This window comes from Hipposideros armiger, unplaced genomic scaffold (genome assembly GCF_001890085.2).
Source record: "Hipposideros armiger isolate ML-2016 unplaced genomic scaffold, ASM189008v1 scaffold_1102, whole genome shotgun sequence".
Classification (NCBI taxonomy): domain Eukaryota; kingdom Metazoa; phylum Chordata; class Mammalia; order Chiroptera; family Hipposideridae; genus Hipposideros; species Hipposideros armiger.
In genome coordinates, this window is record NW_017732452.1 from 20,564 (window position 1) to 33,676 (window position 13,113).

Consider the following 13,113-nt stretch of genomic DNA (forward strand, 5'->3'; position numbering starts at 1 on the left):
ACAAGATACTGTTTTCAAAGGGTCAGAAGTGAAAGAAAATGTGAGTTATTGAAGGAATTGAAAGAATGTCAGTACAGGGAGATGGAGAGGGTAAGACTGCGAGTAACTGGAAGTGAAACTGCAAAGTGAGAAGGGCCCAATTGTGACGGACCTGGTAAGGACATTGACGAGTTTTAAGCAGGTTATCAATGGAACCAAACCTGTGTTTTGTTTCATGTTTTTATAAATGTCCTGGAGTTGAGAGAAGAAAACAAACAAAAAAATACTTCTAGGATGATGAGTTATACTTTTAGATACTTCATTCTAATGCCCAAAGACACATTATCCTAAGCAGCCAGACAAAAGGTACCTAGAATGTTCTGAGCTAGATTGTTAAGTGCTTGCTACATGCTAATAATACCTCCATTAGCATATAATGTTGACTAAAATGTATTTGTCTTCATAAAACTTATACTCTCTGCCAAATAGATGAAGACTGAGATTTGTACCATTTATGAACATGGCCTTGTTGATTAGTTTTTATATATGATTAATTCACAATAAAACCATTTTGTGTTTTGTTGAGACTAAGTCTCAAGTTCACTGCTATAAAAAGAATAGCTGTCATCTATTTGGGGGATGAATCCTTAGTTCATTTGCTTTAACGTCCTATTTGGCAAAACAAGAACTTGTATCAGTTAGGTCAGTGTCTTCTACTGTTGCAAACACTCAGACCTCTCGTAACCTCTTTTAATCTTGCCAAATATTTAGTAACGTTTCTTGCAAAAATAGATCATAGTAGATCAGCAGGCTGGGCCCAAGTTAAAGAGAATACAGCTTTTGAGGAACCTCCGTAGTGACTGTCCCAATTTACAGTCCCACCAACAGTGCACAAGGATTTTCTTTTTACAGCATGTTAGTTCCTCAAAAAAATTGAAATAGAACTACCATATGACCCAGCAATCCCACTTTTGGATACTTATCCAAAGAAATCCAAAATACTAATTCGAAAAGACATATGCACCCCCATGTTCATTGCAGCATATTTACAATAGCCAAGATATGGCTAGCAATAATAAGTGCCATGAATGGATGAATGGATAATGAAGATGTAGTGCATATACTAAGACCTTACTATTAAGGTCACGAACTTTCCACCATGCACTTACACAAAAGTTCACGAATTTAAGTGTCCGACTTCGTATACACAATGGAGTATCTCTCAGCCATAAAAACTAATGAAATCTTGTCATTTATGACAATATGGATGGACCTAGAGGGTGTTATGCTAAATGAAACAAGTGAGACAGAGAAAGAAAAATATCATATGATGTAACTTATATGTGGAATCTAAAAAACAAAATTAATGGAAAAAAACAGAACCAAATTCATAGATACAGAAAACATTTTGATGGTTGCCAGGTGGGAGTGGAGTTGTGGGGGGAATGGGTGAAAAAGGGGAAGGGATGAAGAAGTACAAATTGCCAGTTATAAAGACGGGGATGTAAAGTACAGCATGGGGAATATAGTCAATAATATTGTAATAATTATGTATGGTGTCAGATGAGTATTACACTTATTGGGGTGATCATTTTGTAAGTTATATAAATGTCTAATTACAGTGTTCTTTATCATCATGCTTATTGAAAACCAGTGTGATGATGTTTTCCAATTGAAATGTTCCACCTCTTTTGTCTCTAAGCAGATTTCAAAATCAAATGTGCTTATCAAAAGATTTTTCATTATCTTTTTAGATCAATATCTTATTAAAAGCTCAAAAATTGTTTTGGTGGTATATCCTATTTTATTAAAAAATAACATTATTAACCTTGAGTTAATCTGATTTTAAGCATTTTGTTGATTTCCTAAATTAAAAAATGTATCGTTGAAAAGCAGAAAATTCAGGGACCCCCAAAATTTACACTGTTGGATTAATGAGGGATGTTTAAAACAAATACAGGCACAAATAGCATTTATTGGGATATCCACTAAACAGCTCAAACTAAATGGAATTGCCAGAATTTAAGCCAGTGGATCTTGGTTATCAATCTTAACATATTTTATTGCACTACTGCATTTGAAAATGATAATTAGTGAACAGAAAGGCTTTTTATATTCTAAAAAGAGAAAGTGAACTCAACCTTCGGGAATGAACCTTAGAATGGAACTTCTGTAGCAAGCCTCTGAAGAGACCTCAAAGAGTCATGGCAACCCATCCATTTTATATCTTGAAATTTAACTCCTCAAGGGTTTATGCTTTACTGCCAATTAAGCAGTGGATAGTGATTTGCTGGAAGGTTAATTTTAAAGATCGGGTATATTTCCTATTTTTTCTTTTTTCCAGGACTCATCTAGATACCTCAGCAGAGTTGCGGTATTCAGTTGGATCCCTAGTGGACAGCCAGCCTGACTATAGAACAACTAAAGTAATAAGAAGACCAAGGAGAGGCCGCATGGGTGTGCGAAGAGATGAGCCAAAGGTTAAAATTTCTATTCCAGTCTCTGATGGTTTTAAGTAAATACACTATTCCGTTTGGGATAGAATTTTAATACTGAGAGAATTCAAGTACATACTAGCATTTTTATTAGTTTCAAATGTGACATAGGACTCATTTTAAAAACTATAACTAACATAAAAGCCCTACTATGTGCCAGAAGTTAAACTAAGCATTTCCCATGTATTTATCTGCATTACTTTATGAAATGGGCACTATTTTGATATCAATTTCAGGTATAAAAATAGTGAAACTCAGACATTTTAAGTGTTTAATAAACACAGCCAAAAAATAAAATAAAAAACATGAGCCTGTGTTTGTTTGCTTTCCAATTCCGTGCTTTCACCCATTATTCTCTACTGCCCAACAAATGGATTTTTGGTTTGCTTGGGCACGTAAGCAATGACATTCATTTTATTAATGAAATTAATTAAATATTATTAAATATTCAAAATTAATTATAATTACTATTTTAAAAACACTTTGAGGAAAATGTGCATAGGCTGTTGAAGTGTTTGTAGAGAACTATTCATAATCAACTACAGTGCCAGCCTTTCATTCACTCAATAACTTAAAATTTGTATGCTATACATGTTGAATAAGTATGTTTATAGTTTCATTTTATAAGGAAGTAATATAGTTCTTTTGTGGCCTAAGTATACTTTGTTTTCTCCAATCACTTTTACATGTTCAAAATACTACATAACCTACTTGTTTTTATTTGCACACAGGCTCTTAACACCCTGTGGTTTTTAAATGGCACCTACCTATGTGTCATGTATGAATTAATTTCTCACAGTAGGCATTCAATATCTTTTGAATGGAAAAACAAATAAATGAACAAATGAAGAATAAATTAAGTTTATATTAGTTATTTTCTCATTTTTATGTGACAGATAAATTAATACTCTTAGTACCAAAACAATTTGTAGCACAAATGCTAATTCAGGTCCTCAAATCTTAAATAAACACTCAAGACAATATCATGTGGTTCCCTCCAAAATTATTTTACATCATCAAAAAAATGAAAAGCAATTTTTTAAAAAGTGGAAAACTCTGGGACCTCACAAACTTCTCATACTTTCAGATTACAGCTTGAAAAACACTGGTCTGTTTGTTACTTAAGATTTTCACTCACATGATGATTTATATCAATTAAAAATCATAGCCAGGTAAATTATTATGTCTTGAGATTAAAAAAATCAATGAAGTGTTTAAGTGACCAGAGCAGTAGAGATGAAATTAAATAACTTTGCAAATTTTGTAATAATAATTTGTTAGAAACTATGTAAATGACATAAGATAGATAATATTTGTAATTCCAGTCTCTAATAAGAAAGTGTAGATAAGGCTAATTATAATTAGTACAAGAAATGGGAATTCTTGAGTACAAGTCAATGGAAACCATTAATTTGGAAACAAGAATAAATTCTTTAAATAATTGTTACCTTGATTTGAGGTTGAACTAGAAACCATGCAGATGTTTATCACCTTGATTTCTATTAAAATCTTGATATTTATGCTGAGACTACCTCCCATTATTTAAAAATGCCAAGGAACTATTTTATTCAACTAATACATTAAAATTTTAATAATCAATTCTGCTTTTGCCAAGTAAGCTATGAAAGCATGTGTGCTTTTTTGTTGTTTTTCAGAATATTGCTTTGAAAATGAGCAATGTGATGAATACTGTAATTGTTCATTTACTATTCAGGTAAAATCTCTTGGGGATCATGAGTGGAATAGAACTCAACAAATTGGAGTACTAAGCAGCCACCATTTTGAAAGTGACACAGAAATGTCTGATATTGATGATGATGACAGAGAAACAATTTTTAGCTCAATGGATCTTCTCTCTCCGAGTGGCCATTCTGATGCCCAGACTCTAGCCATGATGCTTCAGGAACAATTGGATGCCATCAACAAAGAAATCCGGTGAGCTCACCTATTACTGATGGTGTCAACAGATTAGTAGACCTTGATACTAAAAATGTGATCATCAGATCAGAAACATTGGCATCACCTGGGAGGTTGTTAGAACTGCAGAATTTCAAACCTCACCCTACTGAATAAGAATGTGTGATTTCACTAGATCCCCAGGATGTCTGTATATGCCCTATATACAATTAGCACAGCCTTTGTAAGGAACATACATGAAATATACAGATTAATGATATGAGGGCAATATAAAACAATGAGGTAAAGACAAAATCTTCAATGAGCATTGAAGCACATTTTAAATTAAAATTTACAATTTAAATGATATCTGTGGTGATGAGACCCATGAGATACATTCTTAAGGCACATTTGATGCTGCAGTAAAGGTATGAAAGAGCACCCAAATTAATGTATAGCTATCTCTTTAAAAGTATTTAGACATTGGAGTGAAATGAACTATGACTGAATTATTTTGAAGTAGATATAAAAAAATTTAGTATGACCACAAAGTATCTGGATAATAGATGATTTCAAAAAAGTAGATAATATTACAGAATTGAAATTATACAAATTAACATTTCAAATATTGATAAATGTTGTCACTAAGATAACTTAAATTTTAACTTATGTACTTTCTTGAATCCCAATAACATCCACAGTCTTTTTTTTTAGTTAAAGTTTATTGGTGTGAGAATTGTTAGAAAAGTTACATAGGTTTCAGGTGTACAATACTGTAATACATCATCTATATATCACATTGTGTGTTCACCATTCAGAATCAGTTCTCCTTCCATCACCATATATTTGATCTTTTTTACTCTCTTTCTTTTTCAGTCATTAATTTGACTTACCCCTGTGAAGAAAGAACTCTATTGTGTCAGGTGGATTTATTTTCTTTCACACATCAGAAAACTATTCTTTTTTCAACTGATGAACAGTTTTTACTATTTTGAACAATGCCTTTATGTCTTCTTTCTGGCTCTAGTTAAATTTGTTGACCTCCTATTTTGATTCACATCTACCTAGATCTCAATTGTCCACCATATTACACATTATAATAGTTTCTCTTCTGGATGACAGTAACAGTTTCTTTCTGGTTTCTTTGTAGTGTTTGGGTTCCCAGTCTAATCCAAACTAACACTATAGCCAGAGCAGACTCTTTAAAATCCAAATGTGCTTATGTACTTTTGCTTTTTCCAGTGCTTTAGTTTCTCATTAAAAAAAAGATCAAAGCCCTTCAGGTGGTCTGCAATGCCCTACCCACCTCAACATTGTCTTACCATTCACCTGTCTAACTCCATGTTCTATTATACATGACTTCCACTTCTTTGAATGTCCCATGCTACCTCCTTTGTTGTTGCTGTTCCTTTCTTCTGGAACATTCTCTGCAGTCCACAGTGTTCTGCTCTAACACTTCACCCACTTTATTCTTACTTACCATGAACGGCTCCAGCATCACTTCTGCTCTTCAGTTCTTTATCTTCACTAGATTGTAAATTACATAAGAACAAAAAACATATCTGGTTTTGCTCACTGTTTTATTTCCAGAGGGAGCACTTTGCTTGATAAATAGAAAGTGCTTCATAAATACTTGATTACTATAAATAGAAAGAAGAATATAAAAGGGGAATTCCAACTGAGTAACAGTTTCATACACTGTGCAGCTAATGGTTGAGCTTACTAAATAGATTAGAAATCAAGTACACAACCTTGTGAAGTTTGTTTTCACCAAAAATACATATACGCACCCTGAAGAACAACCTATGTTCCTCCAAAGACTCTTAGCTTAGTTATATTAGGATAGTAATTCACAGGAACAATCTTGGCATAGACTAAATTGATACCCAAATAATGAATTCAAACTGTTGCCCTTCAATATATTACATCACTGCCCCTCTTAATGTAGATTAATGCAGTTGCTGATTGTAAGAAATACATAAAATTTTAGTACATAGCAACATTTAAAAGAAATTAGCACCTTGATATAAACCATGGTAATATGCTAACAATAACCAGAATGTTTCTCTGGTTAAGATTTTTCTTCTTTCACCAATTAATAATTTTACAAAATAATTTTTTAAAAAATTCTCTCTTCTGGCTTCTCAGTTCACTAATTCTCTTAAAGGGAAAGATCAAATTACTTCAAACTCTTTTGCCACTGCAACATTCATTAATCTGTTCATCTGTAGTTAGCTATATCTGCCTGCTTTACTTTTGAAGTTTAATTTATCCTCTCAGCTTTCTGTATGATTCCTGTAGGAATCTCTCCCCAACTCACCGGGCATTCTACTATGTTGTTATAGTAATACCTTGGTTTGTGAGCATAATTCGTTCCAGAAACAAACTACTCATATTGCAAGACATCGCTCATTGAACAAGTTAAAATGTATTAGAAATGTTTGCTTGTCTTGCGGAATACTCGCAAACCAAGTTACTCGCAATCCAAGATTTTACTGTATTTTCTTTGCTTTCCATATCTACATCAGAATTCAAAAGATCAATGGAGTATCATTTATTTTTTTCCAAATAAACTGAACTTCTAGGTAGCGTTAAATTTCCTGTTTGATTAAACTTTTATTTACCTTTTACTCAACTGTTGCTCTAGTTTTGACTCTCTTTTACAATTGATAGAATACTAGAGTTAATAACTACTCGTTTTTTGTACAGCAGAACCACATTGCCTCTCACCACATTTTTCTGAAGGAGTCACTTTCCACCAATAATTTTAAAAGTACAAAATTCTTTCTTCTTCTTTTTTTTTTGAAGAGGAGGCAATTTTTCCACTGGAATGTGTTTATGTGTTTAAAGCACATTAATGATGTTACTCTGTTACTTGATAAAGCCTTCCTTTGGGATTCTGATATTTGGCTGAAGTTAAAATGTACCCATGAAAGTAAACATCAAAGTAATAGAATTCACATACTATTTGTAAGTAAAAAATATATAATTAAGATGAAATGTTCCTATTACTATTTTTTATTGACTTTAATTTTTTAGAGCAGTTTAGTATTTATAGCACATTTAATTGAGGGGAAGATAAAGAGATTTTCCCATAAACCCCCTGACCCCACACATGCATAGCTTCCCCCATTAGCCACGTCCTCCACCACAGCAGCAATTTTATTACAACTGATGAACCTAGAATGATGGATCACAATCACCCAAAGCCCATAGTTTACATTATGGTTTACTCTTGGTATTGTATTATACATTCTATGTGTTTGGGAAAATGTATAATGACATGTATCCATCATACAGAGTATTTTTACTGCCCTAAAAACCCACTGTGCTCTGCCTAATAACCCCTCTTCCCATTCCAACCCCTGCCAACCACTGATCTTTTTACTGTCTCCATATTTCTGTCTTTTCTAAAGTGTCGTATAGTTGGAATCATACAGTATGTAGCCTTTTCAGATTGGCTTCTTTTATTTAGTCATATGCATTTATTGTTCCCTCATGTCTTTTCATGGCTTAAAAGTCCATTTATTTTTAGTGCTGAATAATAATTCAGCGTGTGGATGTACCTCAGTTTATCCATTTACCTACTGAAGGGCATTTTTGGTTGCTTCCAAGTTTGGGCAGTTTTAAATAAAGCTGTCATGAACATCCATGTACAGATTTTTGAATGGATGTAAGTTTTCAACTCCTGTGGGTAAATATGAAGGAACATGATTCATGGATCATATGCTAAGAGTATGTTTAGTTTTGCAAGAAGCTGCTAAAGTGTCTTCCTATGTAAATATGGAAAAAGAAAACTTTGCAGTAATGATAACCTTGAAGTTAAGGACTGTATGTCATAGACGATCACAATAAGCTGTTTGTACTTAGGAGGAAAATATGTTGGGAGAGGTTTCTGTTCCCCTTTTTAAGCAAACGATACTGGTGCACAGTTTCATTATGTGTAATACATAATACATAAAATATGTATAGATTCAACTTAAATAGGAATTTTATGCAACCCAGCTAAAACTCTTTATTCTTTGTGTCTTTGTGTAACTAACTTATACACATTCTTGAAGTTTGTCCCTATTTAAAGAAAAAGGGTAATAGTGTTTTGTCTTGTCAAGGTCATTTATAGCAACAGTTTAATTTTTTTATTATCTATCTATCTATCTACCTACCTACCTACCTATCTTTCTACCTATCATCTCCACATTATTAAATTGCCCAGTGCTTATTTAAAGGCAACTTAGCGAAATAGGTATTAATGTTAAAAAAGACTCAGGGTTTTATTTGGTCAAATGATAATTGTGACCATTTACTGAGGAATTGAACAGTTATGCTTCTTTATGGATCAGAGGTAAGATTCAGTAACTGTTTGAATCTGAGGTTCCAAAAGTCTCGTTTATCAGGACCTGAGTTCAAATATAAGCTTAGATAGAATTAGTGGCAGAAATTAACTAGGCAGGCAAGGTTTAAAAAAAATTCTGGCAAGTGGTACTATAAGAAAGAGTTACCCTCTGCAAGTGGGGAGGAATTATATATCCCTTGGGAAGAAAAATTTACCAAACTTCAGCCAGGAAGTCCCTGGAATTTACTGAAAGTTATATTTTCTAGAGAAAAAAAAAAGATGAAAACATTAAATTTGATATAAAATGTTCACAGAGTAGTTTTATTGACTTGTTACATGATTTCCAATTGCCAATATAGCAGCACCTAATGGGTCAAAATTAAACTGTATCCTTCAGGCTAATTCAGGAAGAAAAAGAATCTACAGAGTTACGCGCTGAAGAAATTGAGAATAGAGTAGCTAGTGTGAGCCTGGAAGGCTTGAATTTGGCAAGGGTCCACCCAGGTACCTCCATCACTGCCTCAGTGACAGCTTCTTCGCTGGCCAGCTCATCTCCCCCCAGTGGACACTCGACGCCAAAGCTCACCCCTCGAAGTCCTGCCAGGGAAATGGATCGGATGGGAGTCATGACACTGGTATGCCGATGTGTCCAGAGGACCTTTGCCCCTTATAGTATTGATGATACGTTGCTATTGCTGATTGGCTGTTTAGTCTAGGGCTTGCTGTGTGTTTTATTGTTTCTTTATCTTTTTCTTTTTTTTTTTTTACAACCACCCTATATGGTAAATTCAGTTATTAATCCCATTATGAGATGAGGACAGGTAGCCTGCGTAGGTGTAACTTTCCCAAGGTCATATAATAAGTAAATGAAAACTAGGAATCTAAATATTACATTAGAAATCTGAGTGACATAAAACCATTAAGTACATTTTTATTGATGACATTTTGATGAGTAAATTGGGACAGGTTTTTTTAAACACAATAAATAATAAAAATTAGTTTTTGTATTGGATTGTCGGAAAAGTCATGGCATACTTTTCCTGTTTTTCGTTGCAAAAATGCATCATGACTTTTCCGACAACCCAATAATTGCTTCAGTATACCAACATAGGATGTTATAATTTTATACTATACATAATATATTTTTAATAAGAAGAGCCATCAAAAGCAATAGCAGCAATGTCTCAAATTTGTTTTAGAATTTCATGTCAACGTTTTTATTCTTCTTTATTGTTTAATTATTTATTCATTTGTCTTTATATTTGGGATTAAATGTTGGAAGCTTGAATTGGGAAGTCCCTGAACATAACTGAGAGAAAATCAAAGTGTCCTTTGCAATAAATAATATAGGACAACCTCTGGAAAATATGATTATAGTGACTACTGAATATTAGTCATGTTTATGACTAAAATGATGTTTAGTCATTTAATTCTCATGATAACATTTGAAATTCTGAGGGTATTACCTCAATAGAAGGTGGAGGTAACAGAGGCTTTGAAGGTAGGAGTGAATTGCCCATATTCAAAACAGCTAGTAACTAGAGCTATATTTTTCTTCAAATTTGCTAACTCAAAAGCATGTACTGTAGTCTTTTTTTTCTGTGAATATGTTAAATTAACAATAATGAAGATTTAAATACTCTGGACTATTTACAGAGGTAAAATTCTGTTTTGTAATGCATATTAAAACTATATTATTAACACAATAAAATTTTAATTAAAAATGAGCAGTTTGGGATAGAAATTAATTAAAATACAATAGGTAAAAATAATAGATCATACACAGTTAAATCTAACATGAACATAACAATGGAGGAGAAATTAATGATACTACAGAAAAATATGAAGTGTGCATTGCGTTTCTGCTCAGAAGGTTGTGAAGCTTCTAGAAAAAGGCACAATGCCTGTGAGTGTATGTGTGTGTGTGTGAGTGTGTGTGTGTGTGTGTGTGTGTGTGTAATACCTCAACAAAGAAGTTTAATTCATTTTCTAAATGACACCTTTAAATACATATGTTGCAAAAATTTGTGATATGGTTAAACAATTATAAAAATTATTTTCATTAGAATATATATATATATATCTGTATATCTGTGTGTATCTATATATCTATATATATGTATATATCAATATATTTATATAAATATAGATATGGTACTCTCATCCCTAGAGGAAAACTGCCTTATGAACAATTCATTTTTAAAATTTTTATTTTATCTTCACAAAATTTCTGTATGTATATATGGTTAGGTATCTTTTCCTTTGATTTTTCAATTTAGAATTGAAACAGAAAACTATTTACAAAGTGAGGCGATGTTTCCCATATTCAAACTCTATAGTTATGGGACTTCAATTCAGTAAAGTCAATAAAAGAGAAATGGTGGAATGAAAAAAAGAAAAACAGGAAACATTTACCTCCTTAAGCCATTGAGTCCTCTAGTCTGTGCTAATTTCCAGAGGTTGATATTAAACATATTTTTAAAAAAATACAAACAATACCAATCAGAAAAAACACATAAACTTTTAGCCAATGTACTAAGATGTGCTAATGCATATTGAGCTACATTATGACCTGCTTATTTTAGAAGTCTGGAAGCCATCCATCTGATTTTATTAACTAAAATGAGTACTGTCTCTAGCTTAGTTTCTGTGTATGTAATATATGCTACATATATTGATTACCTACTTATTGCTAAAGCTAAATAAAAATCTTGGTCCACAGAGCATAATTTAGTCAACATTCAAGGCAAGGAAACTGGATATTTCTGTAATACTATTGGGTTGTCGGAAAAGTCATGACGTATTTTTTCTATGTTTTTCATTGCAAAAATGTGTCATGACTTTTCCGACAATCCAATATTATTTCCTTACATTTTTAAAACATAATATTTTCCCTTTTAAGTATTTTCATAAATAATAGAATTATAATCCTTGACAGTGTTATTTTTATATTACTAAAATAATATATTTATAATATTTAGATGTGATATTTGTGTGTGTGTGTGTGTGTGTGTGTGTGTGGTGTGCGCAAAAGATGCCAGTATTTTCATGCATTTGCTTAAGCAGTTAGTCATAAATAAATCAGTGGTAAATGAACATTATTACACACTTGAAAAATACTCAGGGCATTTCCTGAGGGTTAAAAAGTATTTAAAATGTTCAATATCTGACTCAGAAAAACAAGAAATGAAATGCAAGAAGTCCTTATCACTTAATAAAACTTTGTCATCAAATTCACTATTGTTATAGTGAAACACAGGTAGATTTTCTTTTACTTGTAGAAAATATTGGAGGAAAAATAATTTTGTTGGACAAAATGCATGTTTGAACATTCAAAGGAATTTAGAAATTTTAGGGACTAAAAATAGAGATTGAAAAGATATTGTGTTAGTTTGGATGGTATAGCTTTATATGTTTTGCAAACATTGTTATTTGTTTTTGTTGTATTCATTTTTACTAGTAATTACTTTTACCTCACCACAAATCCATTAGCATAAATAACATGCTGGCAATATCTAGTCAGAATAAGGGATGCAGTAAATCAACCCATTTTCCAATAACAACAAAAATGTAAAGTGTAATGGAATAGTTTTAACAAAAATTATTTTAATTATGTAAGAAAAAGTAACAGAGATATTAAGTGAATAATGTTCATATGGAATCATAAAGAATTAACTTTTTAAAAATTCTGTAAAAGAGCATTGACAAGGAAACAGCTGGGCGAGGAAACACGTTATACTGAGGTTGGAGCTTTTGGCATTTGAGAATGGGGGACTTGTTAAAATCCAGGGAGCCTGAGATCCCTCAAGAACACCAGCCTGCCCAAAGCAGGCCCAAGCCTCTGCATTGATGGGGCAAAGGGAGTGTTTGCCAACTCCAGATACATGCACTGAATCTTCATTTATGCATAATCTTTTTCATTCCCATCTGTATTTTCTTAGGAGGAGAGAGTCCCGTATTTATTTCTGGCTAGCTCAGTCTATATGTGCATTATATTCCCTAGGGTCCATGTCTCATATCTTACGTATATACACCTGGCTCCATCATGGAAACATGCCCCCACCCAATGCCATCTAGTAAGTTGCCCCTCTAAAGCCACTCCCAGGAGGAGTGCTTTTATACTGATTAACAAACAATTATAAACATACTTATTTGGAAAAAAAAGGAAGAGAAAAAAAAGAGATAGCCAAGTCATAGCTACTATTTAAAATTGTAACATGGTCAAATGGTAATCATTCACTAGTTCTGTTTTCTGTTGCTTTTATGACTGCCAATTCCAGCCAAGTGATCTAAGGAAGCATCGGAGAAAGGTACTGTAAATAACTTTTATATGACTACTAGTTGAATATTGCTTTTTTCTATGGAAGTTTTAAAATTATATGTCCTCTAATTGAAGTATTTTATTAACAT

General features: G+C 32.6%; 1 protein-coding gene across 1 annotated transcript in view; it reads left to right on the forward strand.

The window, feature by feature from the left end:
- Positions 1-13,113, forward strand: part of LOC109376336 (liprin-alpha-2) — a 138,378-nt gene that overhangs the window by 17,145 nt on the left and 108,120 nt on the right. Inside the window, exons 4-8 of the mRNA XM_019632233.1 lie at positions 55-125; positions 2,324-2,459; positions 4,189-4,409; positions 9,101-9,338; positions 12,984-13,013. Of these exons, the coding sequence (XP_019487778.1) occupies positions 55-125; positions 2,324-2,459; positions 4,189-4,409; positions 9,101-9,338; positions 12,984-13,013 (696 nt within the window). The remainder of the gene's footprint in view (positions 1-54; positions 126-2,323; positions 2,460-4,188; positions 4,410-9,100; positions 9,339-12,983; positions 13,014-13,113) is intronic.